This window comes from Primulina tabacum, chromosome 13 (assembly GCF_025594145.1).
Source record: "Primulina tabacum isolate GXHZ01 chromosome 13, ASM2559414v2, whole genome shotgun sequence".
Taxonomy (NCBI): Eukaryota; Viridiplantae; Streptophyta; class Magnoliopsida; order Lamiales; family Gesneriaceae; genus Primulina; species Primulina tabacum.
The window spans coordinates 31161634-31179825 of NC_134562.1; the positions used below are offsets into that span (position 1 = coordinate 31161634).

The 18192-nt window shown below is 35.5% G+C and overlaps 3 protein-coding genes across 6 annotated transcripts; 1 reads left to right on the plus strand and 2 right to left on the minus strand.

The window, feature by feature from the left end:
- Positions 1–1273: 1273 nt before the first annotated feature.
- On the plus strand, positions 1274–4822 carry LOC142522295 (protein TIFY 6B-like). 2 transcript variants are annotated; one of them, XM_075625578.1, is made up of 7 exons: positions 1274–1479; positions 3032–3228; positions 3358–3593; positions 3696–3786; positions 3867–4191; positions 4298–4358; positions 4461–4822. In XM_075625578.1, the coding sequence occupies exons 1-7, from the start codon at positions 1416–1418 to the stop codon at positions 4540–4542; spliced, it is 1056 nt and encodes a 351-aa protein (XP_075481693.1). In that variant the 5' UTR covers positions 1274–1415; the 3' UTR covers positions 4543–4822. The 2 variants fall into 2 exon arrangements, with proteins under 2 accessions (XP_075481693.1, XP_075481694.1); XM_075625579.1 differs by lacking the exon at positions 1274–1479 and adding an exon at positions 2651–2957.
- A 159-nt stretch (positions 4823–4981) lies between these two features.
- Positions 4982–12747, minus strand: LOC142522294 (uncharacterized). The gene is made up of 12 exons (XM_075625577.1): positions 12497–12747; positions 11179–11401; positions 10095–10187; positions 9932–10033; positions 9662–9829; positions 9484–9572; positions 8753–8874; positions 7815–7996; positions 7294–7578; positions 6087–6234; positions 5597–5986; positions 4982–5467 (listed from the first exon to the last, which is right to left on the minus strand). The coding sequence occupies exons 1-11, from the start codon at positions 12682–12684 to the stop codon at positions 5631–5633; spliced, it is 1956 nt and encodes a 651-aa protein (XP_075481692.1). The 5' UTR covers positions 12685–12747; the 3' UTR covers positions 4982–5467; positions 5597–5630.
- A 701-nt stretch (positions 12748–13448) lies between these two features.
- LOC142522298 (MA3 DOMAIN-CONTAINING TRANSLATION REGULATORY FACTOR 1-like) lies at positions 13449–18163 on the minus strand. 3 transcript variants are annotated; one of them, XM_075625585.1, is made up of 4 exons: positions 17901–18163; positions 17543–17813; positions 15588–15682; positions 13449–15481 (listed from the first exon to the last, which is right to left on the minus strand). In XM_075625585.1, the coding sequence occupies exons 2-4, from the start codon at positions 17787–17789 to the stop codon at positions 13691–13693; spliced, it is 2133 nt and encodes a 710-aa protein (XP_075481700.1). In that variant the 5' UTR covers positions 17790–17813; positions 17901–18163; the 3' UTR covers positions 13449–13690. The 3 variants fall into 3 exon arrangements, with proteins under 3 accessions (XP_075481700.1, XP_075481701.1, XP_075481699.1); XM_075625586.1 differs by having other exon boundaries at positions 15588–15673; positions 17570–18163; XM_075625584.1 differs by having other exon boundaries at positions 17543–18163.
- Between the last annotated feature and the right edge of the window lie 29 nt (positions 18164–18192).

The following is an 18192-nucleotide window of genomic DNA, read 5'->3' on the forward strand; positions in this document are numbered from 1 at the left end:
TATCGAAAATTCGATAATTTTCCCCACCTCTACGCAGCGTACATTTTAGCAAAATGTGGTGAAAACCTTTCTGCAACAAGAACAAAATTTTGTTTAAATCTCCATAAAACCACCACTTTGCTTTATTCTTTCTAAAACACTCTTATACAAATAACCATCTTTATTATTATTTTTTCCAATTTTCCAAAAAACATTTATATAATCCAATAAATAGTAAAGACAATTTTTTTAGTATTTAAAATTAATAAAATATATAGTAATTACATATATCTATAATATGAAATTTTAATTTGCATAAATGTACACCTTTTATTAAATTTAATATAAATATGGCTAGTATATTATAACAGACTCATGTGATTGAATATAAAGAATGTGATAATAAATTAAAAAATGGTGAATAATATAATTGTAGAACTCAAGATATACATTTTAACAAAAATGTCGTGCCTTGCTCCTCACCAAAATTACTAATTTGATAATGACCAATCACACCGAACATTGTTTTCAATTTTTTTCATTACATAAATTTAATTTACAGTTTTATTCGGTCAACTTATTATTAAGTAGGTCTCTTGTGAAATGGTCTACGGATCTGTATATGTGAGACATGTCAACCCTACCGATGTTCACAATAAAAAATAATAATTTTAACATAAAAAGTAATACTTTTTCATGGATGACTCAAATAAGATATCTGTTACACAAAATACGATCCGTGAGACCGTCCACACAAGTTTTTGTCCTGATTATTACTAATAAAAAGAGAGATTGCAATTTTTTACTTGTATTTTTGTCCATTTGTGATTTTAATTACCCATATTCCATATTGTTAACTTTCAGTTTTAGCCGTCATCTTAGTTTTTGTTTTGGAAATTTTAGTTTTTTTCAACGAGATAGTGTTGTTGTGTTGATATATGTAGTGTCAAGTCACCACTCTAGATGAAAGACGACAAAAATTGTCAAAAAAAAAAAAAACACACACACATAGATAAACTTAAATTCAATAACATAAATGACAGAAAAAAACATACATACATACAAAAAATATAATATTTTCTTTGTAAAAATAACTGATAAAATTTTAAAAATTCTTATCAAACGTGAGATATTATTTTATATTTCTTGTATAATTTGAAATATTTAATTTATTTTTTAAGGAAAAATTATTTTAAAATTTGGATCATGTATGTTGTGTCATCATTTAAAATTATTATTATTATTATTATTATTATTATTATTATTATTCTCTCATCAAAGTCTTCAATTTTCTCCCCCCGAATATGAATACATATTAGTCTCCTCAAATCTCTTCCTCCATTCTCGGCCAATCAACAATCACTACGCAGGAGCTATCGGGAGCCTGATTTCTCCATTCTTCACGGATAATTGAGGTTTTGTTACTGGAGACGTAGATGGAGAGAGATTTCATGGGATTGGCGGTGAAGAACGAAACTCCAGATGAGATCAACGACTCCGGTAATTAGAATATGACGCTCATGCTTGTATATTCATTTTTATGTATATATTTCGAATTCTTCATGATGATATAGTGCACAGAAGGAAGAAAAACGAGCTGAAACCTAGAAATCTGGACATTTTACTGCTTATTGCATGTATTCGAAGCTTGAAGTTCGAAACAGTTGGTAGATTTTGGGAGATTGCAGTATTGGCTAGCGATTTAGATTTTTGGTGATTAGTTAATCCTTCAGTTCTCGAAGGACCGAAAATAGGAACTTGAACTCCATTATTTCCTATTATGTGTTTGATTTTTACAGTACCAAAATCAAGTATTTCTTTTCAAGTTATGCTTGTCACCAGCTGTCAAACTGGGGTTAAATGCATTTGCATTCTATTTACATCCTTTATATTTACATTATTATTGTTAATATTTTACATCTCATGTTTCTTTGAGTAGAATAATCTATATGGATCCTGGAGGTGGATTGTTCACGTTTTGCGAGAATAATTCAAATGGGCAGTAAATAATCTCTCCTTTTTGTTTATTATATATATTTGTTGTGGCGTTACGGCGCACATTTGAATTTAGTTTGCATTATTCAAGCCTTCAACTTTTTAAAAAATTATATCATGCTGTATTATATATACTTTATTCGGTATTATTGATGACAATTAGTGGATGCTCGTCAAATACCAATGACAAATGTAAATAAATAAATATATATATGTATGTATGTATGTATGTATGTATGTATGTATGTATGTATAAGATAAGATGATGATGCAACGCCAAAATTTAGCAGTGGATTCTATGTCTCGTCTCTTCTGCTAGCGCAGTATTTTTAATATTAATTTCCCTTGTGGGTTTCTTGTGATAGTTAAATATGCCAACATGCACCTTATAGAGATATTTAATTGTTATATATTTGTAAAGCAGCAGTGTCTTTTATTTTTAAATGAGATGTCACCTTCAAGAAGACATCACCCCCCAGTATGAAATAGTTTTATACTACAATAAGATAGCATATCACCAATAAAGATGAATATTATATACCTGTAAACAAAAAAGATAAGGTTTTTTTTATAGTTTAAATAATCTGGCTTTCACCAGATGGATTGTCTATTCTATACTGGTACAGCATCATTCAATACAAAAATTAAATAGTATTATATTGCGCATGAGATGCTAAGTTTTGATTTTTTAAGTGGATCAACATGTTCGCATCCCTTTTACAGCCACACTTTATTTAAATGGAAGTCATGTATTCCTTATGACTGATATTAAAATAGTAGACAAATTGCCATATTTTGTCCATGTATTTAGTTTAAAGCCACATTTTGAGTTGTTTAATGAAACTCCTGTATCATATTGTGATTTGCTGTTGAAATTTTATTCAAGTTGGTATAGCTTGATCTTTCACGCAGTTCAATCAGGTACTTAACTCTAGAAGAGGTGCACAAATTTGACTAAGGGCCGCGTTTGTTCGATTGTATTGGTAGTAGTATTTGATATTACTAGTGATAGATTTGACATAGTCTGTTTCGTTTACAATGTACTTTTGTTATGCAGCTCCGGTGAGAAGTTTAGCAATGCAGTGGTCATTCTCAAACAAGGCTCCCACTCTTCCTCGGCTCTTATCTTTCCAGGATGTTCATGAAGAAATACCTAAAACTGGTTTTCATTCCCTGGCATCGACTGGATTGGTGTCCATAACAACTACTGAAGCTTTCGACTCTGATCACAATCAGTACTCTAGTGTCATGCAGGTTTGGATCGTCGATTTATGTTTATGAAGAATCAAATCCATGTTTTGTTAACTGGTTCACAAGTTTTGAGAGGGATTGCTTCTGTGCTTTTGTTTGTAGAATTTTCATTGTTTTTCGATTTGTGTTTAGAAAAACGTCGTTCATGAAAAGCAAGCGGGACCTTGGTACAGGATGACTACACATCCTGCAAAGCACCTTGACTCACGTACGATGAATCGATCTATTCTTAATCAGGAAAATGTGACAGTTTCTCCAGCCGGACTGCATCTCATAGGTTCGGCAAAGTCTCTTGCAGGAATTTCAATGGCTCATCCCATCCAAGTTATTCCTTCTAGCAGCCCTGTTGTGAGAACCACAGATTTAAGGTATGATAGAGACATGAGGTAGAACATTAAATTAAAAACATGAATTTGAATCTTACTGAGAAAAATAATTAAATGTCTGAAAAAAATGGATTTGTTCCGCAGAAATATTCCCAATATCTCAACCGCCCCTGCTCAGTTGACTATATTCTACGCTGGTTCAGTGTGTGTATATGACAATATATCTCCTCAGAAGGTGCGCCATATGAAATGTCCATTAGTTTCAACATTTTCTTTTCTTGATTTTGTGAGATTAATTTTGTTCAATGGATGCAGGCTCAGGCGATAATGCTATTAGCTGGAAACGGGCTTCCCACGCCTTCAAGCACAACTCTTCCAATAGCTCCAGTTCAAGCAACCATGCACCAGTCTTTTGTTCTTGATGGATTTGTTGTAAGCCAACCACATGGCTCAACCCCCTATCATTCAGGGCCCATACCCATAACAGCTCTTAGCATGTCTCGGTCTGCTGGTGGGTCTGCTATCAACAACAGAACTACTGTAAATCCAGGAGTTACCTTACCTTGTTCCAGTAAAATAGAGCCTGTGAAAGTTGTCAAGTCGTTGGGATCTGATCCTTGTAGTGCTACCTTACTTTCAAGTAATTTCGGGTTTCTTTTTTATTCATGTTTTCTTCAATATGTAAGATATTTTTTTATTTATTGATTCTTGACAACGTCATATTAAATCTAATTTCATGTGTGCAGGCACTGTGCCTCAGTTTCGCCGAAAATCTTTGGCTCGGTTTTTAGAGAAACGGAAGGAAAGGTACTCTTATCTTTTGCATGCTACTAACTTATGATCGTTGCACAATTCTCAGCACTCAACTCAACATGTTCCAAGCTGAATAATTTATATTGCTGAATCCAGGGTAATCGCCCAAGCCCCGTATAATATAGACCAGCGAGCTTTTGATAAGGATACTCCTGAAGGACCAGCAAACTTGAGATAGGGTCTCTCCTGAAGCTGGTAACACAAGCATGCCTGTTAATTCTTGAGGCTCGTGTCCTGTACCAGTTAACAGTTGATCTAGCTCTAAGTTCAGTGAATATTAAGTACATATAAGCAAGCTACTAGACTTTTCATATTGATATTTTTGCCTTTGATGTTGCATTCTTTGCTGCCGCTGTACCTTAATTATTGTTGTTAAGTTTTGTTTGTTATTTTAGTTGTTATTGAATACAATATATGAAAAGTTTATGATTCATATTGTATAAATATTGATTCTACGATACGTTAGCATTTACTTCTTTAGCAGAAGAAAGACTGGTCTGTTATTCAGTGTATTACATTCCGCTTGAAGATAAAATCATGCTTTGAAAGCATATACAGGTAACTTCATATAATATGCGAGGAAATCCTAAAAAAAGAAAGTAACAAGAAAAAAAACCTTTCGAACAAAATCACATATGTTATAAGCTTAAAACTTACCATACAATATATATATATATACAGATATTTGTACAGAATCAAATCTCACAAATACGCCAACAAAGATTAATGAGAGGAGAGATGCTCTATCGTCGTCTTTTTCAAAACTTGCTTTCTCATCCTATTAGAAGACTTCAGAACCCGATTCGCAAAAGGTTATATAGTATTACTTTCTCATCCTATTAAAATTCACAACAAAGAAATGACCTGATATCATTTTAAATGTAATGCTTTCTGTTGCATCTGCCAACCGTTCGAAGCCATAGATCTCCCAATTGGAGACTCTCGGGAATCGACAAAGTGATGCAATGTCAAGCACATAAGATTTCTTACTTGGAGAGCCCTGACCAGAAGATGGGAGATTTGATGTAGTTACTCTGCTTGAGAAGCTACTCACAATTAGTCCCATCGTTCCTCCGCCCAGAGCTGATGCTCCATTGTCTCCTCTAGCAAACAAAACCAAACCAAAACAAATCACAAACTTCACAAAAGCATCTGGCTTTTCATCTCAAATTGTATTTTGGAGAAGCACCTGTTAAATATAATGGTGAACACGTGACAAAAATATGCATTACCTTCACTGGAGAAGAAACCAATCAATGTAAGGCATTAAGGCAAGGATGTATCCATTCTGCACAACATATCCACTTTAATCAAGTTTGATTTGGCAGCATCTAGTAATGGATCTAATGCAAGAGTCTTGTTGAAGCAGAACATGGCTTCCTCCCAGCGACCCTCAGCTACAAAAACAAGGCCGAGATTATTATATGCAGGAGCATATCCCGGCTGCAGTTCAAGAGCTTTGCTGAACATTGCTTTTGCGCGTTCATGTTTTCTTAACTGGCGATAAAAAATCCCAAGATTGGAGAATATAGTGTGTTCCTGTTGAGACGTAGCTAATGACAGAGCATGTTTGTATACTTCTTCAGCTTGTGCATTCTGCTCCAGTAGCTGTAGTGAGATGCCTAAGAAAATTTTCAGGTGTATAAAATGGTGAAAGTAAGAAAGTGCGGCGCATTAAATATACATGTTCGGAAGCAAAAAAGATTCAAAAATTGCACTAACCCAAATTTGACCACGTGTAAACACAGTCGTTACGACGAGCGGCTGCTGCCTTGAGGTATGTCTGAGACATTTTAAATTGCTGAGTACAAAGGCAATGAAGGCCAATTTGATGCCATTGTACAGCATCATCTGGGTCTTCTCCTATTGCCTGATTAATGCAAGAAAGCACATAAGAAAGGGATGTCAAAACAAAAACAAGATGTTACTCGACGTCAATCCATTTATTTTAATACATGGATCTATATGTGAGGTGCCAAAATTAATGATCAAGTGCCATCCTCAATGTCAAAGACTTGCATATAAATTTTATCCGAGTCAAACATGAAATATGATTAAAAAAAACATGGAATGATACAAATTGCAAGAAAGCGGAAAATAACGACTTTTATCTGATCAAGATCAGTAACCGCATTCAACCTAAAATTTAAGTAACAGAATCTGACGAATCAAAAGTTCATATTTTTCAGTCAGATGCAAAGAGTGGACGATTTTTCTAAATCATCGTGTGTCATCAGTGGTTCAGAGAGTAGATGGTATAGGACTTACAGATGGTCAAGATATTAAGGGAATGCAAAAAGTACTAGAATTTCCATTTCATCATAATTAATCAATCATCTAGTATTTATTAATAAATTTGTGTTTTATCTAAAAACAAATCAATCATCTCATTTTTATTTTTTCAAGATAGCGAATCTCACCCACAAAGGATAGAAAAGACACTCCACAATATTTCCATGTACGCATGCATCACCCATGGAGGGGCTTCTTACTCTTTGGTGAAAACTGATTTTATTTTCAATCTATGTTAAATAAATGTTGAATCATTGAATATACCGAAACTTCAGATTCCATTCTGATCCACTTCTCCTTTTATTATACATTAATATTTTATAGTCCCTATGCATACAACCAACAGAAGAAGAGTATGAGTGAAAAGTTGTTTTTAAGAAGACATAACGCATATGAAACTAGAAAATTCTAGGATTAGGATCACGCATAAAAAATCTTCCCCTTATGGAAAGATGAAATATCATATGATAAAAAATTCCTTCTCATTAATAAGATTGGTTTGTTATACTGTATAATATTGGTTTCTCTAATGTCTTCAAACCTTCAGAAAAGTTCCAAGCTTTAATATCAATTATTCGGAAAATTACCATGACTGTAAAACACAGAACCACATTCATGTGAGGATACAAAAAATAACCTGCTTAAGACTGTACATGGCACGATCTTTAACTTCTAGCAATTCCTGTCGTTCAATTTCAAATGCTGATGCAATCTCATGTTGGGCTTTGTGGGCTATAGCAAGACCTGCCCATGCTATGGGAGGCTCAATTGTGGTGGAATCTCCTTCTCTTAGCAGAGAAGCCATCTCATTCCCAGCCCAAGTGAGCTGTTCATTAGGATTCTGAGACCTTTCTGCATCTCTGACTCGGTGAACTCCAATAGCATATCGTGTGGCTAAGCAATTTGGCTCCATTTTTCCAGCCTAGAAAGCAAGAAGGCAAGGGCAAATAACTTAAAATCTTTAACACAATACAACAGAAAAGAGTTGATCGATTGACCGTAAATCATGACAGGGTAAAAATATTGGGAAAAGGATAAAACTTCGTCTATGAGATAACTCAACGGAAATCATGGTACAAAAGAAAACAATAACGAAAGGAGACCAAAAAAGTCAATACTGCTGAAAATCAGTGATCAAAGTAAAGGAGCCAGAAGAACCTTTTCCAAGCATTTTCCAGAAGCTTTGTAATCACCAGCCAAATAATATGCACTGGCCAGATTCGTCCATACATGAGCTGCCCTGGGGTCAGCTTTTGCAGCAGCTAATAAACACTCCTTGGCAACATTTGAAGCCTCAACCTGATCCGCAAAAGTTCTAGCATCAGCGTTGGCCCCAGCACCTATACAAGAAAAAACTTCAGTATAGTAATATCTAAATCTGACCGAAGCAAAAGAAGACCATTTAATTGATCGACGATGCTAATGCCGATTAGAATTTAGGCGCATTATGCCAGATACAAACATCTTTATAGAACAAGAAAGCAAGGTGCCTTTCAGTTTGACTTTCAACCCTGTTTAATTTGAAAAATTCTAGAAGAGCTCTACTGCAATTTTTGAAGATAATATTGATTCGTATTTGAATAAATATTCTGAAGCAAAGATGTAGCTAAAAAATGTGCTTTCAGAAAAATGCAGAAGCGGTTTTTATGTTCGGATAAATAGTGAAAAAGAGCTTATTTTAAGGAGAAGCTGAAGCAGAAGCCGAAAACCCAAAATTTTTGGCTTTTAGAAAAGTGCTTTTCTAAGTACTTCTTAAAAACATCTTCTCCATGCAAACACCACTTTTTGCTTAAAAATGCCTTTTCTTTTAAAATACCGATTACATAACTTATCAATCTAAACGCACTTGTAGTGTAATGAATATATGAAATAGATGTAATAGTATAGTTATTAGTAGAAAAAAAGGAGAGAAAAATAGTACGTAATGATTATGTTTTCAATAATTGTTTTAACATGTGAAAGAAAATGTGGGGTGAAACACTTAAGTTCTGAATTATGATTTGAGTGAATACTAGTTGGGCTCCTGAGTTGAGTCAAGATCATGACCCAACAACATCTTAGACATGCTGAATTCAGTCAAATTTCAAAAGGGATACCTGAGACCACCGAACCATATTTATATAAAAGGATGGCAGCATAGTTGATTAAAGCTGCTGAATGATTGTGATCTTTCAAAACCAAATCTTGGAAACACCTCTCCGAAAGTTCCAAATGCCCACTGGGACATAATTCATTACAACCATCAAATTACCATGATGAATAATGCAATTGCTATTATATATGAAATTAGCACAATATGCTTCAATAAAAGATAGATCTACAGTAAACTAACAAATATAGCTGCAAAACAAGCTGCTAACTTTAATATATTTACTCGAACTATGAACAAACATGTCAATGCATCTGATATCTAACTGCTTGATTTTATTATTGACCATAGTGCTGCATTGTTTCGGATTATCAAGAAACATCAACGCAACAAATTTGTTGCATTGCATATTGTGAGGCGGGTATATGACATATTTTCAGAAAAATTAATTATGGATAACACGTAACTGAATTAATGTAATCGGATGTGACAACTTAGAAAACATAAGATTGTAACTATTCAATCTTATCACATGCTTAAAAACAAACAGCACAACCAATTTGCTCCTCTTGAAAAACTCCATCAAACAAATAAGTAAAAAGAAAAAGATATAAAAAATGGCATTTGATGAAAACAATAGCAAAAAACTAAACAATCAAGCCAATGAACAATGAAGATGAATTCCAAAACAAGTCCTTGCATGCCTAAGATATTTACACAGCCATGTTTTCCACTTACCCTTGAAGATAAGCGACTCCAAGGTTTCCAAGGCAATCCAAGTTGTCAGGAGCAATCTTCAACAAAGAAGAAAATAGGGTGACAGCACTCTATGGAAGACCAGGATCAGTGTTAGTTTTAAAATCTTACAACAAACGCCTACATTAGCTTGTTGACACAAAAAAAAACATGTTTGCACCTGCGAGCGACCTGTTCTAAGTAGTAGTAAACCCAGGGTGTTCCAAACAGAGGCTTGTCTAACATCTGTCTTCAGGGAGTCCCTCATTTTCAAACAAATTTCATCAAGTTCTTGCGATTCAAGTTCTTCATCCAAATTAGAGTTTTCAAAGCTTTCTAGCAGTATACACTGCATGAGGGATGAATTAATAATTAACCAAGTTAATCAAGGGAATTAAGAAACAGTCAAATTCATAAAGCTATTGCCGTTTCAGCATAAAAGTTAACCCGCCTGTGCATGATGAAGTTGAACCACTGAAAGTAACTCTGGTCTGTCAATTTCTTCTTCAGAGCGAAGTAATATCTCGGCTGCCTTTTCATATGCCAGAATCGCCTAGAAATAATTCCATCAAAAGGGATGCTACCAAAAACATGCATAAACATACAATGGCTACCTTTTGAGGTTGTCCCATTCGTTGATACATCAAGCCAAGTATAAACTGAGAATGCATATTCTTCGGCATCTTCCGAGCAACGTGTGCCAATCCCTAAAATTCAAATAGGTCAACATGGTGCAATTTAATACACGCAGAAGCGACTCTACAAGATTGAGTACTTTTCACAATGGAAAACAAGACAATTTTTCTCCTCAATCTTAGACTCATTCAGCGCAGATATACGATTAAGGTACCCTTGCAAACCTATTCGGGCTGTTTCGTGTAAATAACATAAAAGGATTAAGTATTAAACGTTATACTTAGTATCATTACCTGATTATTAGCCATCTTAATCTGACAGAAATGATATGTAAGTTGTTCCATGTGTACATGGAACTGCATAATTTTTCATGTCTCAAAGATGTCAAACCACAAAATATGTACCCTCTTTATGCTTTTTTGTTCCAAATAAACTAAATAAAGATCCAAATTCCACCATGTGAGAAACAGAATTTTGAAAGAAGCTAGTGATAGCCATATATCAATTCAGTAAACAGGATAGATAAAATTTCTCTAAGAACCAAAAAAAGAAATCTACATTTCATTGTACAAGAAGAATAACATAATAAAAGTCAACTGGATGCCACATATGATTGGCCCAAACAACAAAGCCACTAATTGGCAACTTATCTATAGGAAATCAATCTTCTACAGAACATATCTATCTTTGGGTGGAAAGACTCTGATGGTGCTTTACTCCAGCCCAAGCTAAAACGTCAAAAAGGAAAGAGAGCTCAACACAGCAAAACAAAACAACGAACAATGAACAGTTGGCGACAAAAATATTTTATAAAAGTTAGGGTAGTTATTGCACAATATTTTATTGCACTGACCTAAAACAGTTTAAATGAAAACTTCTATAAACTTTTTCTTACTTTTATCGTGTCCGAGTGTGAGAAATTGGTAGGTCCATGACAGAAAAGGAAACTTCACCATTTCAAGGAGGATGACACACAAAAGAGTGTCCAGTCCTTTTCTTTGCATTAATTCGTTTTCAGATTCAGGTGCAAATCATGGTGCAGAAGTGAAAACAAAAGCTTACAGTTTTAAGACTGCTAACTTTTTCCTCACGAGAACTGGGTACCCCTAGACCATTTTGGTCAGCGTCTGTATCAGCTCCACAGCAATCAGGAGGGTACTCCACCTTACTAGTTCTCGAACGACATTTCCCAACTTTCTTGGATTGGGAAGCTTCCACATCCAGGGCGTCTACATCTTTATGCATCAAGGTGATCTTTTCTGAAATTGTTTCATCGGTAACAGTCCTACAGAAACAATCAATGGATGATATTGACAGTCATCAAACAAATGACAGGTATCACTCGAGCTGAAATCAAAAAGTTTTCTACTCTGCACTTCTTCACTTAGATGGACTGAGGTATGCATCGTATGAAATTGGGCCACAATTAAAAGTAAAAGTGTATTTCTTTGTTGAGGAAGTGGGAGAAAATGAAATACATGTGCTTACATCAGAGAAAAGGTCGATGCAAATAAGGTTAGAATAAATACAAATATGGTCTTCTCTGGCTTATTAGATATTCTTTTAGAAGAAAACTATTAAGTTCTGTTATATTATTACCCAGGCATTTGTGCCGAACAAATTCTTTCTTTTTAGCACTCAACGGATAGGGATATAAGATAAATCTAAGTGATGCTGTAAATATTACATAAATTCAAAATTCTTATATTAAAAGTTACTAGGAGCTCTCATATTTTCGAATACATAACCATTACACAAATTGTACGGCCAGTGCAACAACGGCTCCATGGATAACAGTCAGATATAATTTGATTAGAAAAGGGGAAGATATGAATAGCAAAAAAGAAATGAATATCTTCAATCTTGCAGTGAAAATCAGTAGCAGTTTTCTTAAAATTGACATTGGATTCCCTTCTTATTGATTTCTTTTAATAAAATTATCCTCATAATTGCAGATTCATGGACATTTTCAAAACTGACCCAAAAAATCATCCCAACATATTAGTTCAGTAAAACAACTCATCAATTACCACATCCTTAGTTGCATCCGGTCCACCTCTTAAATATAGCTACGCATTCCTAATGAAGCTCAGAAACTTTAAATGCATGCTTAAAACAACAGATTATTTATCTGTGGACATTTTTTTCCCAAATTAACTCACTCACGGTTAATAACATTAGCGCTACGAATCATACTAGCAAGCTTCAAAGAATCGTTAAAAAGGCCCTTAATTTGGCGTGGATCAGCTACATTTGGAGTGCCCATATCAACACATTCAACTCAAGTGGTAAAATGTCAGGCACACAAAAATGTAGAGAACAAGTGACTAATAACAATAATTTATCAAATATATCGCAGAAGCATCGAAAAAGGCAAAACCTTGAGACAAGAAACGACGAAGAACCGGGGTGAGAGTCTGAGTCCGGCGGTTCAATATTGAGATCAGCCACAACCACAGTTCCCGGAGTTGGAGGGTGCGCTGAGAATGGGTTTTCGGAGGTGTTTCCGGTGAGACGTTCAGTTCCTACGGAAGGTAGAACGGCGGCCAGTGGGTGAGGTCGGGACATTTTTTTCTGCCGAAGTGGCCAACATGTAAAAAAAGGAAATAAATGTCCCTATTTCTTTTTTCTTGTTTTTCTTTTATTTTTAGTTGACTTTGAGAGAGAATGGAAATCCACACACACACGCATCCATATATATATCAGAATGTTGTTTTTGGATAATTATTTTTGGAGTTAAATTAATTTTTACATAATTCATGATCAATTATATTGAAAATACTTGTAAAAAAAAAATAGGTTTATATTGCAATGAGTAATTGTTGTATGGATAATGCCTATTTTTTTTAAAAAAATAATGATGTAGCTGTATTAAAAATATTCATGATTTGTATTTGGATACTGATTTTTTTGTTAAAAACAACATGATAATAATTTTGAAGAAAGATATTATTTTTTCAAATCAAAAAATTAAAAAGTTTATAGAACTCTTTTTGTTATTTATTTAAGAAATGCACAAGAAAGTGAAAGTGGATCGATAATTTAATAGTAGATATCTTGTGAGACGGTCTCACGAATATTTATCTGTGAGATGGATCAACTATACCGATATTCACAATAAAAAGTAATACTCTTAGCATAAAAAATAATATTTTTTCATGGATGACCCAAATAAAAGATCTATCTCAAAAAACAAGACTCGTGAAACCGTCTCACACAAGTTTTTGCCTAATCCGAATTCATGCGGAAGCTCTTAACTGTGCAATGTATTGATAACATATTTCAAAAATAATTTCATTACAATTTTTTTTAAATATATACACACACATATGTATTGATACGATATTTGATTTATAATTCATTTCAAATTTGTAAGTATATGTACCAAATCATTCATAAATTTGTTAATTATTACATACACCTTCCTAAAATACCATATAAAACATGGAATATATGCATGCAAACCATCGTACCAAACATCCAAAACCTATTTTATGCAGCACAAGACAAAACATCTATACATCATATGACAAGAAACCGCAATGCGTGTTTCTTATCAAGAATATATATGCAGCTACATCTCCTTCTGAAGCGTAAACGAAGGCATGAGCCAACCTCGTTCCGTGGCATACATTACATAAAAACCAAACTTAGCCTTGGCGTTTGGAACATCAAGTGCCAGATCTTCAAGCCCATCTATGATCCTGCTGAAACCTTTCGTCATCTGAGTAATAGTAATCAACCCTTCGCCAAAGCAAACTTGAAGCAAATCCAATATCCTGTCGTTTTGCTTCTCCATCGCCATAACCAAAGCTTTCTTCACCACCTCATGATTGAAAAAAGGCATGCCCAAATCACGGATGCATTGGCAGGCCTCGGTCAGCACACCCCCACTCTCGTATTCCTCGAGAAGTTTTTGAATCTTGTCCTTCGCATCCTCCACAGCCCAGCCTGTACCACCGCCCCAGCACCTCAGGATCCTCTCCACAGCATGACGCGCTGCTATGAGTGATCGAGCTGAACACACCGTTTCGCTGCCACTGCAATTTGGTGGTATCCTGTTGGCTATCTCTTCCAAGTTTAGTGGGGTGAGAACATCATCTATAACAGCTCTTGCTAGGAAAAAGGCGAGTTCATTTGAAGCGTCTAAAATGTCAAGTGCTGTGTCTTCTGTGGATTCCAGTAGCATAATAAAACCATTGATTATGTCTTCTGTTGAAAAGATCTCTATATGAAGCACTGAAAGCAAAACGGAGGCCATTTCCTTCTCTCTATTTCTCCTGTCCAGGGCTAGAGTCACGAGCTTCTTAAGGAAAATAGGGTTATGCTTTGGCATTCTTAGATCTTCCAGGCTTCGAATCAGTTCAGGGATATCATCTGAGAGGAAGTATTCATGAATTATAGTCCCAATTTCTTCCTTGTAGAGCCTCAATTTTTCATCATTTTTGTTTGTTTTCTTCTCATCCTCAGTCAAAGATTTTAAGTAAGCTGTGTCGAGCCATCCATCAGATACTGCTTGGGAAATAAAGGAGTGGAAGAAATTCTTGGCAGAAGGAATATCAAGGGCAAGATCATCAAGGCTCTCAAATACTCGAGTAAAACCTTTTGCCATTTGGCTTGAACTTATTAAACCATCATCTGCAGCTTCCTTCAGCAGCTTCTGGATGAGAGGTTCTACCGTCGGTATCTCCATGGCAAAAACCAAGGCTCTTTTCACAACTTCGTGATGGAAAAATGGAACACCCAACTGTCTAACACATCGAGAGGCTTCTGAAGCATCTCCACTCTCCACATATGCTCTTAGAAGCTTAGCAATTTTTTTCTCTGCCTCGACAACAGTAATATGTGTACTTCCCCACCGTCTTTCTACAAGCTCTGCATGGTAGGGTGCTGAGAGATAGCTTTTCTCGGCAGTTTGCAGCACCTCAACTCCCTTAGAGGTTTCTGAAAGCATTTTTCTGGCCTTGGTTATGAAAGCAGGAGGTAGAATATCATCAACAACCGCTCGAGCAATAAATAAAGCAAGAATCTCAACAGTATCCAATATGTCCACTGCCAAGTCATCTGCATATTCAAGCAGCATGAAAAATCCCTGCCTAATCTGGGCTGCATCTATAACATCAGCATACAGAGCTGACAACAAAAACGAAGCCATCTCCTTCTCTTTGGTATGTCTGTCCATGGCCATGGAAACAAGGTGCTTAATAAAGTAGGGATGGTACTGACTTGATCCTAGTTCTCTAAGATCAGCAGCAGTAACTTCTGCATCACCGGTGTTGAAGTAGTCCTCTATGATTGAGATTACAGCCTTTTTGTATTCATCCGAAGGATGAGAGGTATTTGATCCAACTAAATCATGAGGTTCCTATTCAAGAAAATAACAAAATTTTCTATAAAAACAACTCACTTTGAATAGAAATAGGCGAATGACCCAGTTCAAATAGTAAAAGAAATATAATTTACATGAGTACCTGGCTACTGTCGTAGTTTGTATCCTTTTGATCAATACAAATTTCAGCATCAGTATCAAGCAGTTTGCTCCTAGTGCCTTTACCTCCTGTGAAATCTATTATCATAGTTAGCTCATTACTGTGAAACGAATGCATAGAACATGTTACAATATTTTATTTGACCCGATTGGAGCCCAAGTTACTTTGTTTGGTAGCTCGCGAGTCGCTTGTTAGCTTAAAAAATTTAATTCATATTTTATAATATACTAAAATTTACATAAGTTCAATAGCTTGAGCCTGAGTTCAAGCCTGTGTCTAATAAATATCGATAACTAAGTTTAAACTAAATGAGTGGGGCACAAATTTGAACTTTTAAGTTGATTAAGACTCGAGCCCAAAACAGTTTAAGTTTTAAGCTCTGAGCCAGATAAAAAATTCGTGCTCGAGCTTGGATGTGAAAAATTATTAGCATTCAGCTCGATTCATTTCATTTGGGCTCCTAATACCAATCTAATCTCATCATATAATTTGAACTCATAGCAGGTAATGTCCCACTAAAGAGCGTGTCAAATTATCCTCTATCTGTAGGCATTTCAAGGTGCTGGCCGAAAAATTCGCCCGAGCAAGAAGTCCTAGTAGCATTCCATATTGAGATGATCAAAAGGTCTATTTCATGCACTAACTGCAGATTCAATCCAACAAGGTCATAAACAGATTCATGTTTCCTTTTTCCAAGTATGGGAACTAAGTAGCATGACGTACAGATAACAATAACAATGTCTTTTCCACAGAAAAATAAAATCCATGATGTTCCTTCAGTGAAATAAGCTTTCACCGGACCATATATTGAGAAATTGCCTTATGCAATTTTCAACTTCAGACACTGTGGCTTCAATAGGAATAACCCAATTCAACACAAGATTTCAATAATATGCGAGTTTCCATATCAAACCAGGTAGAGTAAGTATAACTTCTGTAGGAATAGTCCAATTCAGCCAAGATTTCAACAAATTTATTAAATTGAGAAAATGATAACTACACTTTGTTAAATTACATGTACGCAATAAGACACGAATATTCAAAACAACGCTTGTCAAAAGAACATCAAGAAATCTTCATGTCAACCATCTACCCCAAAAGCTACCAAGTAGAAATATATTCGTAAATGAAAAATGTTACATGCAAAAGTTCGTGAACTCGTCAATCAGACAGAGTAGCATACCATGTAAGACAGCTATTGCAAGTCAAAGACATCTCAAGAATGGGACGAAGCTTTCGATTGGGATAAACAGACCTTTTATGCTGTTCGAAATTGTGTCACACAATACTAACCACCTCTAGTTGTCCATGACCAAAGTTCACATACCTGTATAGAAGACAAGGGGAAGTTGCTAACGCATGGACAGGAATATATACGATGCCCTTCCTATGATCAGAAATTAGGTACAACCTAAAAGTTTTTTCTTGTTAGGATAGAATTATGCAATACGGATATCATAATGACACGCACATAACAGCAGTAGAGATAGCAAGCAGCCCAAGATCACGAGGCCTTAGGGCTTAGAGACTCTTTGTCGTTATTTCTTCAACTAACATTATTTTGACAGTTAACGCTTGCTTATTAACAAACTAATCTACAGCTGAGAGCAACTTATAGTTATAGCAATGAATATAACCACCAGGCATCATAACAGAAGCTGAAGTCACAAATGCAATATTCAGTCATATAATCTCAGAATATCACATTTACTTTTGCATTCTCCCACCTCAAAAAATCAAGCAGTAAATAGGCGTCAACTTTCACAACTGATGAACCCCACAAAACAGAATCCATAACAACAAAATAATGAACAACTGAAGATAGAAGTATCTACTCCCTGAAAGCATCAGCAATCAGTCTTTTAGCTAATGACCTCCAGAACCAGATAACAAACGTAGAGACTGAAAGAAAAACCAGTTTCCAAATAATTTAGTACCATCAATTTGTTTTTCCAGAATTTTATCTTTCTGAACTCTGATAAATTTCCCAGACCGCAGAGCAGAAAGATGCCTGCTGCCCGAAACCTTGAGAAAACGATGCTCGGAGAGCCCAGAAGATTCATGACCCGTCGAAGACTTCAGTGAAGACAACAACGACAGTGGTGCCATGGCCTCCGCAGTTTGAGACTCCATTTTCAGCACCTCCCCCCGTTCCTCCGCCAGAAACCCCTCGCTGCTAGCCATTATATCTTCTTTCCAATAAAAAAACTACACAAACAAAATCAAACACCACCTCAACTCAAAACCGAGTTCACAACAATAGAATCGCAAGCTCAATTCAACCAAATACTCCACCTTCTCGGATTGCAGGAAAACGGAGAAGCAACCAGAAACACGAAGCAAAACGCACTCGACCAGGTTGTATGTATAGAATCGCAGAGTGTATATATAGGTTTTGTCTTTTCGTGCAGAAAATCGGTTGAGAACGAAGTGAACGGATGGCTGCAGTTACATGTACACGTCATCACTTAATCAGGTGCCTACGTGGCACCAATGCTCCGTCCTGCACTTTCTCTGCAGTGTTCTCCAGTTTCCATTCAGCTTCGCTCCACGGACATTATTTACAATTTTACATATTTTATTTTAA